This window comes from Poecilia reticulata, chromosome 9 (assembly GCF_904066995.2).
Source record: "Poecilia reticulata chromosome 9, P_reticulata-male-v2, whole genome shotgun sequence".
NCBI classification, from domain to species: Eukaryota; Metazoa; Chordata; class Actinopteri; order Cyprinodontiformes; family Poeciliidae; genus Poecilia; species Poecilia reticulata.
The window spans coordinates 32,085,918-32,102,097 of record NC_088838.1 but is presented as its reverse complement, the minus strand read 5'-3'; the positions used below and the strand labels follow the sequence as shown (position 1 = coordinate 32,102,097).

Here is a 16,180-nt window from a genome sequence, read left to right as displayed (position 1 = left end):
TAAATATCATGTTAGTGTAGCGCTTCAGCGTTAGCAGAACTGAATAGCATGTTAGCATAGCGCTTTAGCATCAGCTAAATAGCATCTTAATGTAGCACTTTAGTGTTACATCATACAAATATGTAACATAATAAATAGCACTGAATGTATACCATAAGTAAGTCATTGTTGTTTTTAGTCATACTATTTATTAACATGTTTTTCCTACATAAAAGCCAGAAGAAAAAGCGTTAGCTTACTTATAGCTTACTTCATATCTGTGTCACTTTCTGTTTTCCAGAAAACTTGCAGTAGCAGAGAAAATCCAGAGATGAGTCAAAAGTTAAACTGCAGAACATTTTGGATTTCAGCTACAGCTGCGGCTCAACCACAGACAGTTTTACACCTCAACCAGGAACTCTGATGTTTGGTTGGAAAAAAAACCCCTGCTGATGGTACATCAGAGAAAATTCAGTTTTCAATGCACCCCACCCACACAGTCACAGAAGAGAGACACGCTTTGCATCTGCACCGAAGGAAAAACTCAGGACACGTTAAATCCTGAATGTGATGCTGGGAATTTTGTTTCTGACAAAAACAAGTTCAGTTATGATGAATCCGAGTCTCATGAACCCGTCACTAATGAGGCTCAGCAGACTCATTGTTCCTTTTACTCTATTAATTATGTTCTGACTTTGTGAAGTGGCTTGTTCTACGATTAAAAAAACTATTTTCCCTGATTAATTGGGACTTATTATACATTTGCAAACCATGCTACAGAGACCATAACCTTCTGTTAACGGCCAACCAAGACCACCAACGTTTTGCCTGTTTTTGTTTTGCAGTTCTTATTCTGTGTGGAACAGGCAAAACGTAAGCACACAAACAAGTAAAACTACTGGATAGTTGATAAAGATCCAGGAAAGATCTTTGTTTGCTTAAATTTAATTATTCAGTTGATGAAAATCCAGACATTCATTTTCTTTACCCTTGACTATCCCTCCGTCTATCATCTGTACCTGGCTTCAGTTGTAAACCTGAAGCCTTTTATAACTTCAGTTACTATAAAAATGCTGTACATGTCAAATATAACAGAAATTAGACTCTGTAACTTAGCAGGTTGAAATTGGGTCTCTGTCTCTTTAAGAAGCTCCTGCTCTTACTGAAACTTCAGGAAGTCATCACAACATGGCTCCTCTATTAACCCTTTCACGATGTTTTTACCAGCTTTGTGTGGGAAGTTTTATTTATTTTTTGACTTGTCTATGAAATGGTTAAAAATGAACAAATAAATTAATACAATCATCCATGGTCTTCCTGATCTTATTACTATTTTATCTACTTATTTTTGATTGCACATATTATTTTTTATACATTTCTTGCACAAATTGCAAAAGTTTGCACTTTATTTATGCAGACTCCCATTTTTTGATTTGGTTCTTATTTTCTTCTATTTTATTATTTTATCTTTTTTTTTTTTTAAGTTTATGCATTTAGTTTCTGATGGTAATTTTGTTCTGCATTGCATCTCTGATGTTATGTTGTTGATAATCTGAATTTGTCTTTGTCATCTCCATGTTTGAGGGTTCAGCCAATCAGCGCTGAGGAAAATAAATGCTGCTCACTGATTGGTTGCTTTCCAAACACCAATTAATAGCATGTCAAGTAGCATTATCTGTTCACAGGATGTATATTCTTTCAAATATTTTAGAAAAAAATGCACAAATACATAAACTTTCCCGATATAGTAGAATCCTTTTTTCATGTTTTGTCTTTGCTTTCATTTAATAAATAAATGAAAGTGGGAATAAGTTCGGTTTTTGTGCACCTGAAGGTCAATTTGAGTAGAGTAGGAACCAAGAAAGTAAAGTTTTACTTGTGTCCTAATATGTCAAACTGTATCTTTCTACCACGACTTTGTATAAATGCCGTTCTTGTAATATTTTGATATTTAAAGGTAAAGAGGTGAAGGACGTAAGGAAGGAAACAGAATTTAATTGCGACATGATGATTGTTTATGAGATTCTCAGATTTCTGTGTTTCTTGAACCTGTCAATCATTATGTGTAGATCTGAGCCCAAATTGATTCAACGAGGCTGAACAAACACTGTGAATCACATCGGGCTGTTTGTGAAGGTTTTTCAAGGTCTGCGTGTTACTGATTAATGTCAGTCCTCCTCCGACTGGGAGTAAATAAGTAAAAACAGAATTAAAACGTCCTGGAAGCTGACTCCAAACCAGCAACTTGTCATTTTTTAGAAAACTCTCCATAAGACGGGGCTGGTTTATGACACTGATGACCGGAGATGCTCACACAGATTTAGGTTTTAATTTGTTAGTAAAAGTAAAGAGTGAAGCAGTGACCTGAACAGGAGCCTGACAGAAATTAGCAGGGCAGGAGTTGGAAAACGAGGTGCTGTTATGACAGAACGAAGGCTTTGAGACGGAGCGCCGAACAAAAAGACCCAAAACAATCAACCTCTGAATTATTCACCTGACCTCTCAGGTCACAAAAGCCACTCCTCTTCTCATCTTACCCCATAAAAAGCTAACAGTTTGATTGACCTCCTAAAACTATTTTCTCTGTTCATGTCAAACAATCAGATCCTTAAAAGTAGATTTTGGTGCAAATATGGACATTTAGATTTTCAAACATCAGTTAAGCTGGAATCATTTAAGAAGCTGACATGGGAGGAAACTCACTGATTATTCAGTTACTATTAATTTGACCACTTGGGGGCGCTCATACAGTGTGTGTATAAGGGCATTTTCACACCTACTCTGTTAGATTTGGTTCGCTTGGGGACCAAAATCGCAAAATTGATCACATTTTCAGTTCATTTAAAAATTGCAGAGTCAAACCAACCAAACCTTTTGAAAAGGCTGTTCCCCTCCTCACCTGAGGGGGCGCTGCACCAAGAACCACTAAAGGAAATGACATGAAAACCTCTGAGGAAGACATTGAGGGCAACTTCCTTCTTCACAAACTGTAAACTGGAGTGGCGTCAGATTCTGGCGGTTGTTTGTCTTCGGTAAAAGGCTGCGACACATTTCTCCCGCCAGCGCTAGACGCTCGCGTCCATTTTGGTTGCATTTACCCAGAATGCCCTGAGGTGTAGTCTTCTTGGTGTTCACATAGGCATTCAAACCGCATGAGAGTTCACTTCAGCTGGACTGAGACCGATAATTTTAGACAAACCAGAGTTTGCATCAGTCTGAGTACGTTTCCCGATTTACTGCATAAACGAACTAGAGTTGGAATAAAGCAGATTAAACGGGGCTGGTGTGAATGTTTGTCAGTTTTATTACTCATAAACTGACAAACATTTCCTGTTCTCTCATTTTACCCAATAGAAGAGATTCGACTAAGCTAAGCTAAGCTAAAATTTACTTTAAAATGTCTATTTTTATCATGTTTAGTTGCTTTATTGTTTCAATAACATCATTTCTTCACATTTGGATCCACCTAAAGTTTGGTTGGTGATAACAGAAATTGGGACCTTCTTGCCAACTGACTGCTACCACAACGCTAAAAAAAGACACAGAGCAAACAACAATGGGAACAGGTTTAGTCTGTGGCAGGAAACTGGAGGAGTTTGTTGCTGCGAAGAAACAGTTTAATCACCGACCACAAAGTCTGATTATCTATTTGAGTTTTTAGGACGTTCTCTTTGAATCACAGGAAATAACATCAGTTTGTTGCCAGTAAAACAACAAATAAAAATGAGCCTCAAATTATTTCCAGAAATTATGATTGTTTTATTGTCTTTTTTAACAGTTTGGAGACAATTTTTAATTACTTTGTGTGTGAAATGAAGCTGAACTGGTTCATCTGCTGTACTAAACCAAATTTTTAAATGTTGTAAGAAGCTAAAGAAAAACACGGAGAGCCTCAAGGTCATGTGATGTAATGATGAACATTAACATTGATAATTATGTCTAATTGAAACCCTGTTGCTGTTTTGTTTCTTTAAAATAAGATTGTACCTCAATCAAGCACAGCTTAGCATAGAAAAGGTTTTAAATATTCAGTCACACTGAGTTTAATTGGTTCTCAAACTTTTCAGATGATAAAATAAGATGATAAAATGCCAGATTGGTAACCCTCTGAAATTACATTTAATTATTTCCCTCTATTTATTTAAAATAAATATAAAGAGTCAAATAAATATACATATTTTAAAAGTATTCATTTTATAAAACTTAATAAAAAGGTATGTTACTTAATGATGCATTTATTTATTTCAGGATGTATTTATCTGTTTCATTTTACATGCATTACATCACATATGGTCCTGAAAGATTTTGAAAGCGTCTCGTGATCCTCCTGGGGCCCCGACCCACATTTTGGGAACCCCTGGTCTGTTTAATGTAAGCTACTTTGCTGAGCACTGCCACTCAGCTGGCAGAAAGTAGCCTAGCAGAAAGACAAGTGTCTTTGGAAATAGTTAAAGTAGTAAAAAAAAAATACAGCCATGATGTTGGAACTAAGAGAAAATCACCCGACACTCTTCTGAGAGTAAATGCATCGTTAGCAAGTAGCTAACTGCAGGGTTTGTTGCTGAACAGAAAGGATAAACAGCTAATATGCAGCCGACTTATTAGCATCAACTGCATAAAGCCAACATGTAAAAAAGACACTCAGAAATGTTTTGAATCTCTGCCGAAGAAGTTCTGAAGGCAAAAAGGGTTCCTAATAAAGTGGCCGGTGCATTGTGGCATTTCCATTTAAAGTTATAAGACTCTCATACCAGCTAACACCTGCTAATGCATAATTACAGTAGAAGACAGAAGTGCACTGATTGCAGTTTTCTGGCCAAAAGTTTATAAACATGCAGCTAATACAATTAATCAATTAATGTGATTAAAAAAATCTGCAGATTTTTCCATTAAGCCTTTCTTTATACAATATTATACATTAAAACATGCAATAAAGAATAAATAAATTCATTTTCAAAATAAGAAAAACAATGCAGCCTATAGGGCTGATTTATTGATGAGTTTTTGGATTAAAAACTGTAGATGTATTGATCAGGAGCCATTTTAATATTCAAATAAGTTCTGATGCTGATAACAGAAGCTGATATCTGCTCCAGTGTGACCGGATGTGAATGAACCTTTGATGATGTATAGATGACTCATCAGTGACATCACAGTCAGCTTACAAACCATCACACTTAGTTAGAAAAACAGCTTTTCTACATCATTTATCAATATCCACAAAACTTTACGACAGCATCTAATCAACAGAGTCTCATGAGGAATGTTTCCCGTCTCAAGTTTCAGCTCCGTAAGAAGTGAGCAGATGTTGAGCTACAGTCAAGTTTAGTTTCGCGTTACTGGAAGTTAAAGAAAACAAAGCGAATCAAAGTTTCTGTACTCAATTAAAACAAACGTTTCCTTTCCGTTCCACCGGTCACTTTCTCGGTTTACTTTAGAAGGCAGCTACTTTCTTTCTACATCTTTTTACTCAAAAAAAAAAAAAAATCCATCTCACAGCACCGAACCTCACCTCAACCCCTGAACGGATCAGCACAGGGGAAAACAAAAGGTGAGCGGCTGGTTCTTACCGTAAAGCTGCGCGTCTCCCTGCGGGTTTCTGTGAAGAAGCAGAAATTAAAGAAAGAGAAAGAAAGAAAAAAAAAACTCCAGACGAAAAAAGTCGAGGTCTAAAATGTTCCCACTCGCCCCGGTTTCGTTCTCCTCCCTCTGTTCCTCCTCCCTCCACTCCCCTCCGATGTTTGGCTCTAGATTTGCGCAAAGCTTCAGGAGGAAACCTAACGGCGACGTCACGTGACGCAGAGATTTGATGAAGATGTTTGGAGCTGTACGGACCTCTAGTAGGCGAACATGAAACATGACAACCCAACTGGGTCTTAATTCTACTGTCGAACCATGATAAGTGAATCATTGACCCACTTATTTGGTCTGATGAATTTGGTGATGGCACTTATAAAACTGCCGTGTTTGTTACTGGTTGACTTTTACGACTTTGTATTCATGTGTTTTTAAGGACATTGATCTGCATTCGGTGCGATACAAATGAATCTGAACAAAACTTATTAGGATCGCGGTAGCTATAAAAAAAAAGGAGTAAATTCAGAAAATTTTAGATTAATTTCAGGCCTTTTCTAGAAAAACGAAACTTGGACATTTCTGAGTTTAAAAAGTCAAACTCAGACGTTTTCCACAGTCACTTTGGTGTGTTTCTCGAATCATTTGTAAAACAGTTAGATCAGTGGTTCTTAACCTGGGTTCGACCGAACCCCAGCGGTTCGGTGAGTCGGTCTCAGGGGTTCGGCGGAGCCTCTGCCGGTTAGGTAAAGACACACTTGTGTAAAGTCGTGATGACGCCCCGCTTTGCCATCACTTGCTGCAGAGGATCACGTTACATTGCTTAGCCAATCAGAGGATCACGTTACATTGCTTAGCCAATCAGAGGATCACGTTACATTGCTTAGCCAATCAGAGGATCACGTTACATTGCTTAGCCAATCAGAGGATCAGGTTACATTGCTTAGCCAATCAGAGGATCACGTTACATTGCTTAGCCAATCAGAGGATCACGTTACATTGCTTAGCCAATCAGAGGATCACGTTACATTGCTTAGCCAATCGGAGCTGTGGAGGAGCCTTGATTGAAGGAGCTCCTCTCAGTATGGATTTGAACTTGTGTCTTTATTTACTTCAGCAAAACTCACAGTTTTTACCAAATTCTATAATCTAAATCTGCTCCTTAGTCGCATCTTTTCGGGGTTGGTACTGCCTCTAGTGGCGTGGGGTGGTAACACAGCTAATATAATTACATTACTAAATCAGAATACCGCAAAGTATTTTGTGCGTCGGCGGGGGGGTGTGCATATGCATATGCAACTGGGGGGTTCGGTACCTCAAAAAAGGTTAAGAACCACTGAGTTAGAGCATTTCTCAAAACTATTCGTGCAAACAGCAAAACACCATGGATTACCTGCAAAACCCAGTTTCTTTTTCAAAATCCATCTCATTTTAATACCGTTAATATGAAAATGTTTTACTCTTGTTTTATCGAATCACTTTTAACATTTTCTTCAATTTATAAAATAAATAAACTAAACAGGGTTCTTAGGATGTGTAGCAAACAGATAGGGATGAGTCTGGTATTGCTCCCCCTGCTGGACAGAACCAGAACTGCACAGAAGTCTAAAGCTATCCTTGCTGACCCAAAGTATGGAGCTGAATTAGTCTCAAAAAGATTCACAAATGTTTTTAATAACATAATAATGTGCATAAAAACGTATAAATTGTTTCTCAAATCGACATGCCAGTGGTAAAACACTACAAATCACCAGCTGCTTTCTTACCACAAGCGATTCACAAATGGGATGATGTGTTCAAGGCTGGTGAAAAACTGGGATATCTGAGAAGTAAAATAGCTGCATTCAAGGCAAAATAAATACATAAGCTTATGAGCAGATTTACTGAAATTACCATAATTTTGACTCGGTCCAGTAGCCCAAAGCCACTGTATTAAAGACATGAGCTCAGAAGGAAACTTGTGTTTTTATCTACATAACAAAATCAGTTGAAAATACAGGAAACGGAGGGGAAATGTACATAACCTCTAGGATGATGTACTAAAGCATTTTCAACTTGATCCATCCATCCATCCATTTTCTTGCACCCTTTTTCCCTCAGTGGGGTCGGGAGGGGTGCTGGTGCATCTCCAGCCAACGTTCCGGGTGAGAGGCGGGGTCACCCTGGACAGGTTGCCAGTCTGTCACAGGGCAACACAGAGACACACAGGACACACAACCATGCACACACACACTCACACCTAGGGGCAATTTGGAGAGGCCAATTAACCTGACAGTCATGTTTTTGGACTGTGGGAGGAAACCGGAGTACCTGGAGAAAACCCACCATGCACAGGGAGAACATGGAGACTCCATGCAGAAAGACCCCAGGCTGGGAATCGAACCCAGAACCTTCTTGCTGCAAGGCAACAGCTCTACCAACTGCACCACTGTATTTTCAACTTGATTTGCACAAACAACAAAATGATTTGAAGATTGAACAAATAGTTTTGAGAAGTTCTGTTCTGAGAAATGAACCAAAGTGAAGGAGAACAACTGTAACAAGTTCTCTTAAGTCTCCTAATTGTTTTTGTGATTCTAAACGACCCAAAACAAGAAAAGTTTGATCTGATTTAACTTCACAGTGAGAAAAATAGCACTTGTGCTTTCATTAGGTGTATATAAATATATGGTTTCAATGTCTTACTTTGTTTTGTTGGAGTTCAACAGGCATAAATACTTTTGTAAAGTGTGTTATCTGCTGCTCTACTTGTGAATGTTTCAGCAGGAATGTATCGGCGTCCTGATAGATTTATCTCTTAGCTTTAATATTCCACAGAAATCTGCACAGTTTAGATGGGAAGTCTTTGGTTTCATTTCTGCTCATGGGGCAACAGAAGCAGAACAGAGTGAACGTTTATCTACCAGGCTTTCAGATGCGACGCGCTGTGAGCCAAACACATTCCTCCTGCAGCTGGGACTCTTCAGATGTTGATTCAGTCAGGAAGGGAAATATCTTTGTTTTAAGTGCGTTTTATAGGGGAGAAATCGACTTTTCCATGTTTTTGCACAACAAACATGTAATTTTGACATGTAATTTCCCGCTTAAATATCCAAACACAAAGCAAAGGGAACACCAGACCCAGATCAACAGATTAAAAACCACGTCCATGGTTTGGCCACAAGGTGGTGCTATAGTTGCACCAAAGATAATTATTAGAAATGATTGTCCTGCTGATAACTTTATTGTTACATAATGTTGTTGTTAATGAGTCAGTAATCAGAATCAAAAACTAAACATAGCACTGTCTTGAAAACTTTCTGATTAACCACTCTTACTCTTTTTTTAAATAAATACATCAACCTGCTGCTAAACGCTTGAATCAGTTAGGTATTTAACTGTGATATTATTGTTATGAAACTTGTATGCTGACACAGGTAAACTTATTTATTTTGTTTCATTTTGATTGAATTTACTTGAATATAAGTGAAACCGGCATTGAGCCGGAAAAGGGTAGAGTGCCTTCTCCGGGTCAGGGGGGTCGCCCTGCCTCAAGTGGAGGAGTTTAAGTATCTGGGGATCTTGTTCACGAATGAGGGAAGAAGGGAGCTGGAGATCGACAGGCGGATTGGGGCAGCGTCTACTGTGAAGCGGGCGCTGTACCGGTCCGTCGTGGTGAAGAGAGAGCTGAGCCAAAAAGCGAAGCTCTCGATTTACCGGTCGATCTACGTTCCCACCCTCATCTATGGTCATGAGCTTTGGGTCATGACCGAAAGAACGAGATCACGGATACAAGCGGCCGAAATGGGTTTCCTCCGCAGGGTGGCTGGGCTCTCCCTTAGAGAGAGAAGCTCGGTCATCCGGGAGGGACTCAGAGTAGAGCCGCTGCTCCTCCACGTCGAGAGGAGCCAGTTGAGGCTCGGGCATCTGGTCAGGATGCTGATGCCCGAGTCTTCCCCTCCCAGCGTGTCCTGGGAGGGGAGACCCAGGACACGCTGGAGGGACTATGTCTCTCGGCTGGCCTGGGAACGCCTTGGGATTCCTGGAGGAGCTGGAAGAAGTGGCTGGGGAGGGAAGTCTGGGCCTCCCTTCTGAAGCTGCTGCCCCCGCGACCCGACCCCGGATAAGCGGAAGAAAATGGATGGATGGATGGATGGATGGATGGATGGATGGATGGATGGATGGATGGATGGATGGATGGATGGATGGATGGATGGATGGATGGATGGATGGATGGATGGATGGATGGATGGATGGATGGATGGATGGATGGATGGATAAGTGAAACCAAAACAAAAAATCAGCTGACAGCTTCTTTAAATCATACAGAGAAGCTTAAAACATTTGCCCATCAGTGCAGAGAGTTACACATGCATGTTTCAGTGAAGATCCCATTTTGTGCCTTAAAATGTCCAAAACAGCAAAAACAACAAACAGAGAAGAGGCAAAATGATTAGCACCCATCAAAGCTGAATTTTGTACCCAGAAAAGTTTAATCAAAGATACTGAAATACAAAATGATGAAATCTTGTAACAATCATCTTCACTGCCATTTCAACTGTTTTCAGATATAAAATAGAGTGGTGGCACTTTTTGTACCAATTTGTAGCTTTACTGAGTCATTTTCTGCGTAACTAATGATTCATAGATGCTTCTATTTTCTATTCCTGGTCTAAATAAATTTGTTTTTGTGATTCCAATAAATAACAGTTACCAAAAGGACGTCATTAAAAGTGATTTTTTGTATGATATTTGTTTGATTGAATTTGATTTTGTTGGAGTCAGTTGACCTCAAACAAAGTGAAAATCAAAAATATAATCATTTATATTACAGATTCACAATATTGGTGACCAAAGTGCTTGATAAAATTGACATATTAAACCATAAAAAGTTACTTAAAAACAAGATAGATAAACCAAAATGGAGTAAATAAGATTATAAGACCAGAAGTGTCTCTGCATTTTTAGGCGTTGAAGACTTGCCTGAATAAAAAAGTCTTGATGGAAGTTAAGATTTCGGTATCTTCAGTCAGAGGCTTCTTCAGATTCGCTGTAATACAGACTGTTACAGGAGATCCTTCCTGTCCACAGACATCAGCATCTGCAGCAACTGTTTGAAGAACCTTGGATAATAGCTAGAACCGTATTTAAATTCTCTTTGGGATTAATTAAGTATTTTTGAGCTGAATTAAAATGGAAAAGTCTGAAATGCTGTGGTTTAAGTAGCTTAGTGCAAAATTGAAGTAGAAAGCAGCCAAATGTTTGCATAAATTGAGGTGAATTAATCAAACGGCTCAGGCGAAACTACGTTAAGAACAAAAACAGAGTTTTAAAAAGTCTAAACTGAGTTTACGGCAGGCCGTTTTAATATAAAATCGGTTTTGCCTGAACATCTGTGATTACATTCCAGATGTATAAAAATGCGGTGACACAACTGTAAACAACTGTAAACTGTACATTTTGACTACATTTACATTTGAGATGTCCATTCAAGACATCTCAAATGACGTCAGTCATGGTTTGAAGAGTCACACATCCGTAATTAAAATTTAAGGTATCTCAAACTTAACTATGACTGGTCAAAATTACATTAGTCAGAATATTAATTCGAGATATGCAAAATAGAAAAGCTGCTTATATTTTAAAAATTTCAAGATACCTAGTCTTTTTAGATATCATCTTAAGAAGACTTTTAACTAGACAAAATTCTCTTAGTTTTGCTGAGTCCTTATTGAATTTCAAGATGGCTGCAATTTTACTCGTCAAATCTGCTGTCTAAAAATACATGTAAGATATGTTGAATTCTTGTGTAATTCTAGCTCTCTTTAATTGGAATTTTGACAAGTCAGAACAAAAAGTAAGATATCTTAAATTAATTTTTTCACCACTCATAATTTAATTGTTGGTATCTGAAATACGGTGGCTTGCAAAAGTATTTATAGCACTTGAATTTTGTTTCATATCTTGTCACATTACAATCACAAATACAAATACATTTGATTGGAGTTTAAGGTGAAAGACCAACACAAAGTGGGGTACAATTGTGAAGTAGAAAGAAAATTATACATGATTGAAAACATATTTTATAAATGAAAAACTTACACTTCACAATTGTACACAAATTTGTGCTGGTCTTTCACATTAAATTCCAATAAAATATATTTATGTTTGTAGCTGTAATGTGACAAAATATAGAAAAGGTCAAGGGATACTAATACCTTTGCAAGCCACTGTGCATGTTGCTACAAACATCAGTAGTTCATTGTAGTATACAATGAACTACTGATATACAATTTGTCATTTATTCATTTACAATAAATGACGTCAGATTGTAATTGGAAATATCTCAATGAACTAATATGTAGAGTCATAAACCTATTTCTTATAACTGGAGCGTGAGTGTAGTGAAGCCGATTTTATGGTAAAATAGCTTACCATAGAGAGTTCCAGCAAAGTTTTCGCGTGACGTATCGTCCGCTGATTGGCTGTGTGTGATTATGCTAACTAGTGGGCTGGCCCCAGGAAAGGAGTAGTTGACGTCAGGTCGGACGTTGGCATAGAGTGAAACAAACATGGCGACAGAATCGAGTGGACTGGGCTTTCCTCTGACTTTATTCGTGTTTTTGTGCGTGTTGGCGGGAAGGGAGGCCGAGGCAGCCACTCTGGAGTCCAAGGGCGGCACTCAGATATTTGGCATGCGGCTGGAGAAGAGCGACAAGCCGGCCGGGATCACCAATGAGGGGATGATTCAGGTGACCGAGGGCAACGAGTACCTCTTCAGGTTCTACGGTACTCACTTGTTACCCAACATCTCGGCGCTCATCAGGTTCGCCGAACTTGATGAAGACGAGTACCAGTCTCCTAACAGGACTTGTCCCGAACACTCGAATGGTATGGTAGTGAAAGGGAGCATGCAGATAAACTACCGTAACAACGTCGGGGTTGTCAACATCACCGTGAATAAGCTTCGAAAAGACGAAGATAAGAAAGTGTTCGGATTGTGCATCCTCGACCCCCAGGAGAAGAACAAATGGTTACTTCTGGAAGGCCAGGAGTTAAGAGTTCTGGTGGTGGAGGAGGAGAGCACGTCCCTGATGCCCCTCTGGCTGGAGGTGATCCTCATCTGCTGCCTGTTGGTGCTGTCCGGGATGTTCAGCGGGCTCAACCTGGGGCTGATGGCGCTGGACCCCATGGAGCTCCGCATCGTGCAAAGCTGCGGCACGGACAAGGAGAAGAAGTGGGCCCGGAAGATCGAGCCCATCCGCAGGAAGGGCAACTACCTGCTGTGCTCACTACTGCTCGGGAACGTCCTGGTGAACACTACCCTCACTATCCTCCTGGACGACCTCACCAAGTCCGGAGTTGGAGCTGTGGTCGCCTCCACCATCGGCATCGTGATCTTTGGAGAGATTGTGCCCCAGGCGCTGTGCTCCAGACACGGCCTGGCAGTGGGTGCCAACACTATCCTGCTCACCAAGTTCTTCATGCTGCTCACCTTCCCCTTGTCTTGGCCCATCAGCAAACTCCTGGACTGCGTTTTGGGCCAGGAGATCGGTACTGTATATAACCGGGAGAAGCTGGTGGAAATGCTGAAAGTAACCGAACCCTACAACGACCTGGTGAAAGAGGAGCTCAACATGATCCAAGGCGCGCTGGAGCTCCGGACCAAAACGGTGGAGGACATCATGACGCCTCTGGGCAACTGCTTCATGATCAGCAGCGACGCGGTGCTGGACTTCAACACCATGTCGGAGATCATGGAGAGCGGATACACGCGAATACCCGTCTACGAGCACGAACAGTCCAACATCGTGGACGTCCTCTTCGTCAAAGACCTGGCCTTCGTGGACCCGGACGACTGCACCACCCTGAAGACCATCACCAAGTTCTACAACCACGCGGTCCACTTCGTCTTCCATGACACTAAGCTGGACGCCATGTTGGAGGAGTTTAAGAAAGGTTTGTGGGAATCTTATGTTGTTGCTTTGAAGAGTTTCCCCACATTAAGATGGAGAACAAGAAACTAACTCTTTATTTACTAACAGGTGAGGTGTTATCAATAACTATTTCTAGTCATCTAGAGAATAATTCTATCGATTATTCTCACGATTATTCGGATTGATGTGCAGATTTTTCATTCAATCGCTTAAGCTGGTTTTTATACATCAGAAATGTATATAAAAAATCCAATTAACACTAATTATATCTATGACTGCAGTAGTCAATTAATTGGATTAATGTGCAGATTTTTCATTCAACCTTTAAACCTTTTTTATACAGCATTAGAAATGCATAAAAATCCAAATAAACAAATGATTCAATTCCAGTTTAAAATAACAAAACTGACATTTTTGTAGAAACTTTTCCTCAAACTAACATGAAGAACAGAAACTATCTCATTACTTACTGACAGCTGTTGCAACTGACACCATTAATGCTGTGTTTATTGTAGTTAACGATTAATCTGGCGATTAATCGGATGAATCTGCAGGTTTTTCACTCAACTGCTTTTTATACAATATTAGAAATACATAAAAAAAAACATTTTCAATAAGAAAATCTCAATTTTATGGCCTAAAATGCAGTAGCAGCTTTCCTTTTGTGAATGCTTGATAATTTGTAGCAAAGGATGCATCTGCAGCTAAAAAGTACTCATAGCTCACCTTTTGTTATGCAGTTATTAATCAATTAATCCAAAAAATAATCACCAGCTCAGCCCTACACTGTTCTGATGTTCAGTCAAGCAGAAAGTGCCGAGCTTTTCCCATGTGAGAAATATTTTTTATCTGCTACAAATAATCTGATGTTCACTAAAGAAATATGATATTTTTTACATTTTGCACAATAAAATGTTTTATTTAATGCTATTCATAAAAGGAATTGAATTATTTGCTTATTTGCATCTGCAGAACGTGCTCATTTTTAAAAATCTGATTTATCGAAAGAATAATCAAGAGATTAATTGATAACTAAAATAGTCAGTATGTAGCACTTTTTCTCCGTCATTGTTTATTGTTGCTAGGAAAAATATTCTGTACCAGTCAAAATCTAAATCACGAGGTCAGAAGGCAAAGAAAATTGGCCTGGAAAAGACGGATTGGCGCATGGCTAATCTAGGAACAGAGAGGCAGTTATGGGCAACAGATCCAGCAGATGAGCTGCAGCAGCTCCAGTTACTGAAGAAGCCAAAGCTGGTTCTGATAGAAACATGTCAAAACAAGTCAGACAGCACAGACCTGTCAGGAGGACCTGCTGGTCATAATGTTATGCCTGAAGGGGGCTTATTGTTTAGCATTCAGATAGTATCTGTTTCGTCTCGTTTAAAGCTTGTGCAAAACTTTGAAACTGTTCTGTCTTTCCAGACTCTGTTGTGAGGTTTTAAAGGTGATCTTGATCACCAGTTCAGCAGAAAGTCTTTTAAAAATGTTCTGAATTGGGACAAATTTAGCCTTTGTGACGAAGGCTAAATTTGTTAAAAGTGATAGTTGGACTAGATTAAAAAATTTCAAGTTAACTGCAGGGTCTGTAATTGATTAGTGGAAAACCATATATTGATAAAACAAGTAACATTTTCAATTCAAACACCATTTTTAATAGTCATGAGCCCAATAACAAAAAAATATTTATAGATTTTAATCTGTAATTCCGGTTATTCACCCATCAGATTGGTGCAAAGTGTTAGCGTTAGCTGTGCTGCTGCTACATGTTAGCATTGAGATGCTATTTTAGGCTTGAATAAATTTGCTTTTAGTACAACTTCAATACAACAATATTTTTTTTCAGCGTCCCGTCAGATTGTGTTTAGAAGCAGAAATTAGTTTGTGCGTCAGATTTACGGTCGAACCAGAAAATATAAAGGTTCCGGGGGGAACCTTTGTATTTAAAGAAAAATAAAATAAAAAATGCAATAAATTGCGTTAAAACTTTTAGCACATCAACATCTATGTAATTAATTAATTGAAAATAATGCATCAGAATGCCAACCCTACGCTTAGGTGCTCCACTCTTTAAGATCAGGAACCTGAATGAGGGATGATGATAATGTAGCAAAAAAGCTAATAAAAATATTCCTCAAACATGGTAAAACACTGAACCAAGAAAAGTGTAGCAAGACCCTGAAAAACACAAAAAATATTGATCAGTAACTGGTTTATTGGTTGTGAAAGATAAGTTAGAAGTGCTGACTAAAGACTTTTGAACAATACTGCACTTGTACTCTGCATGTAGATCAGACAGCAACTTGTGTTCACTCCAGCACAGCAGCAGCAGCTTATGGTTGATTTTAGGAAGAAGTGATGAGCCGAGTCTGTAATGAGCCAACCGCAGGAAACGGTAACTGGTGGGTACCAACATGAAGCCTTTAGTCTGGAGACATGAAGGAAATGCTAGTTTGCTGTATTGGTGTTTAGTGATTGAACTGGGAGGATTACCAAACAGAAGGTCTGTTTGAAGCGTAAACAGTCTTTATCCAAAAAAAAAAAAAAAAAAGTTGCTGTTTTCACCTAAAGCTGTGTGAAGACAGATTATTCTGGTAGCAGCTTGACGAGTTTCACAGGTTACATAAGTTAACTTTTCGTATTTTTATGCATCCAATCTGCAGCTGGATCATAATTTGGTCTCAGTGTGACATAAAATCTGCCCAGGAGGT

At 39.1% G+C, this 16,180-nt stretch overlaps 3 protein-coding genes across 8 annotated transcripts in view; 1 reads left to right on the top strand and 2 right to left on the bottom strand.

The window, feature by feature from the left end:
* The window catches only part of LOC145552875 (phospholipid-transporting ATPase ID-like), a 28,889-nt gene extending 22,879 nt beyond the window's left edge, over positions 1 to 6,010 (bottom strand). Inside the window, exon 1 of the mRNA XM_081610931.1 lies at positions 5,550 to 6,010. The gene's annotated coding sequence lies outside the window, so the exon portion shown is untranslated. The remainder of the gene's footprint in view (positions 1 to 5,549) is intronic.
* The window catches only part of LOC103470718 (STAM-binding protein-like A), a 385,599-nt gene that overhangs the window by 83,700 nt on the left and 285,719 nt on the right, over positions 1 to 16,180 (bottom strand). The gene's annotated exons all lie outside the window — the stretch shown is intronic.
* Positions 12,044 to 16,180, top strand: part of cnnm4b (cyclin and CBS domain divalent metal cation transport mediator 4b) — a 44,579-nt gene continuing 40,442 nt past the window's right edge. For 4 of the 6 annotated variants that reach the window (XM_008419312.3, XM_008419311.3, XM_017306561.2 and 1 more), the window contains exon 1: positions 12,044 to 13,491. In XM_008419312.3, coding sequence (XP_008417534.1) covers positions 12,105 to 13,491 — 1,387 coding nt within the window. In that variant the 5' untranslated portion in view covers positions 12,044 to 12,104. The remainder of the gene's footprint in view (positions 13,492 to 16,180) is intronic. The other 2 variants (XM_008419314.3, XM_008419313.3) reach the window with 1 other exon arrangement.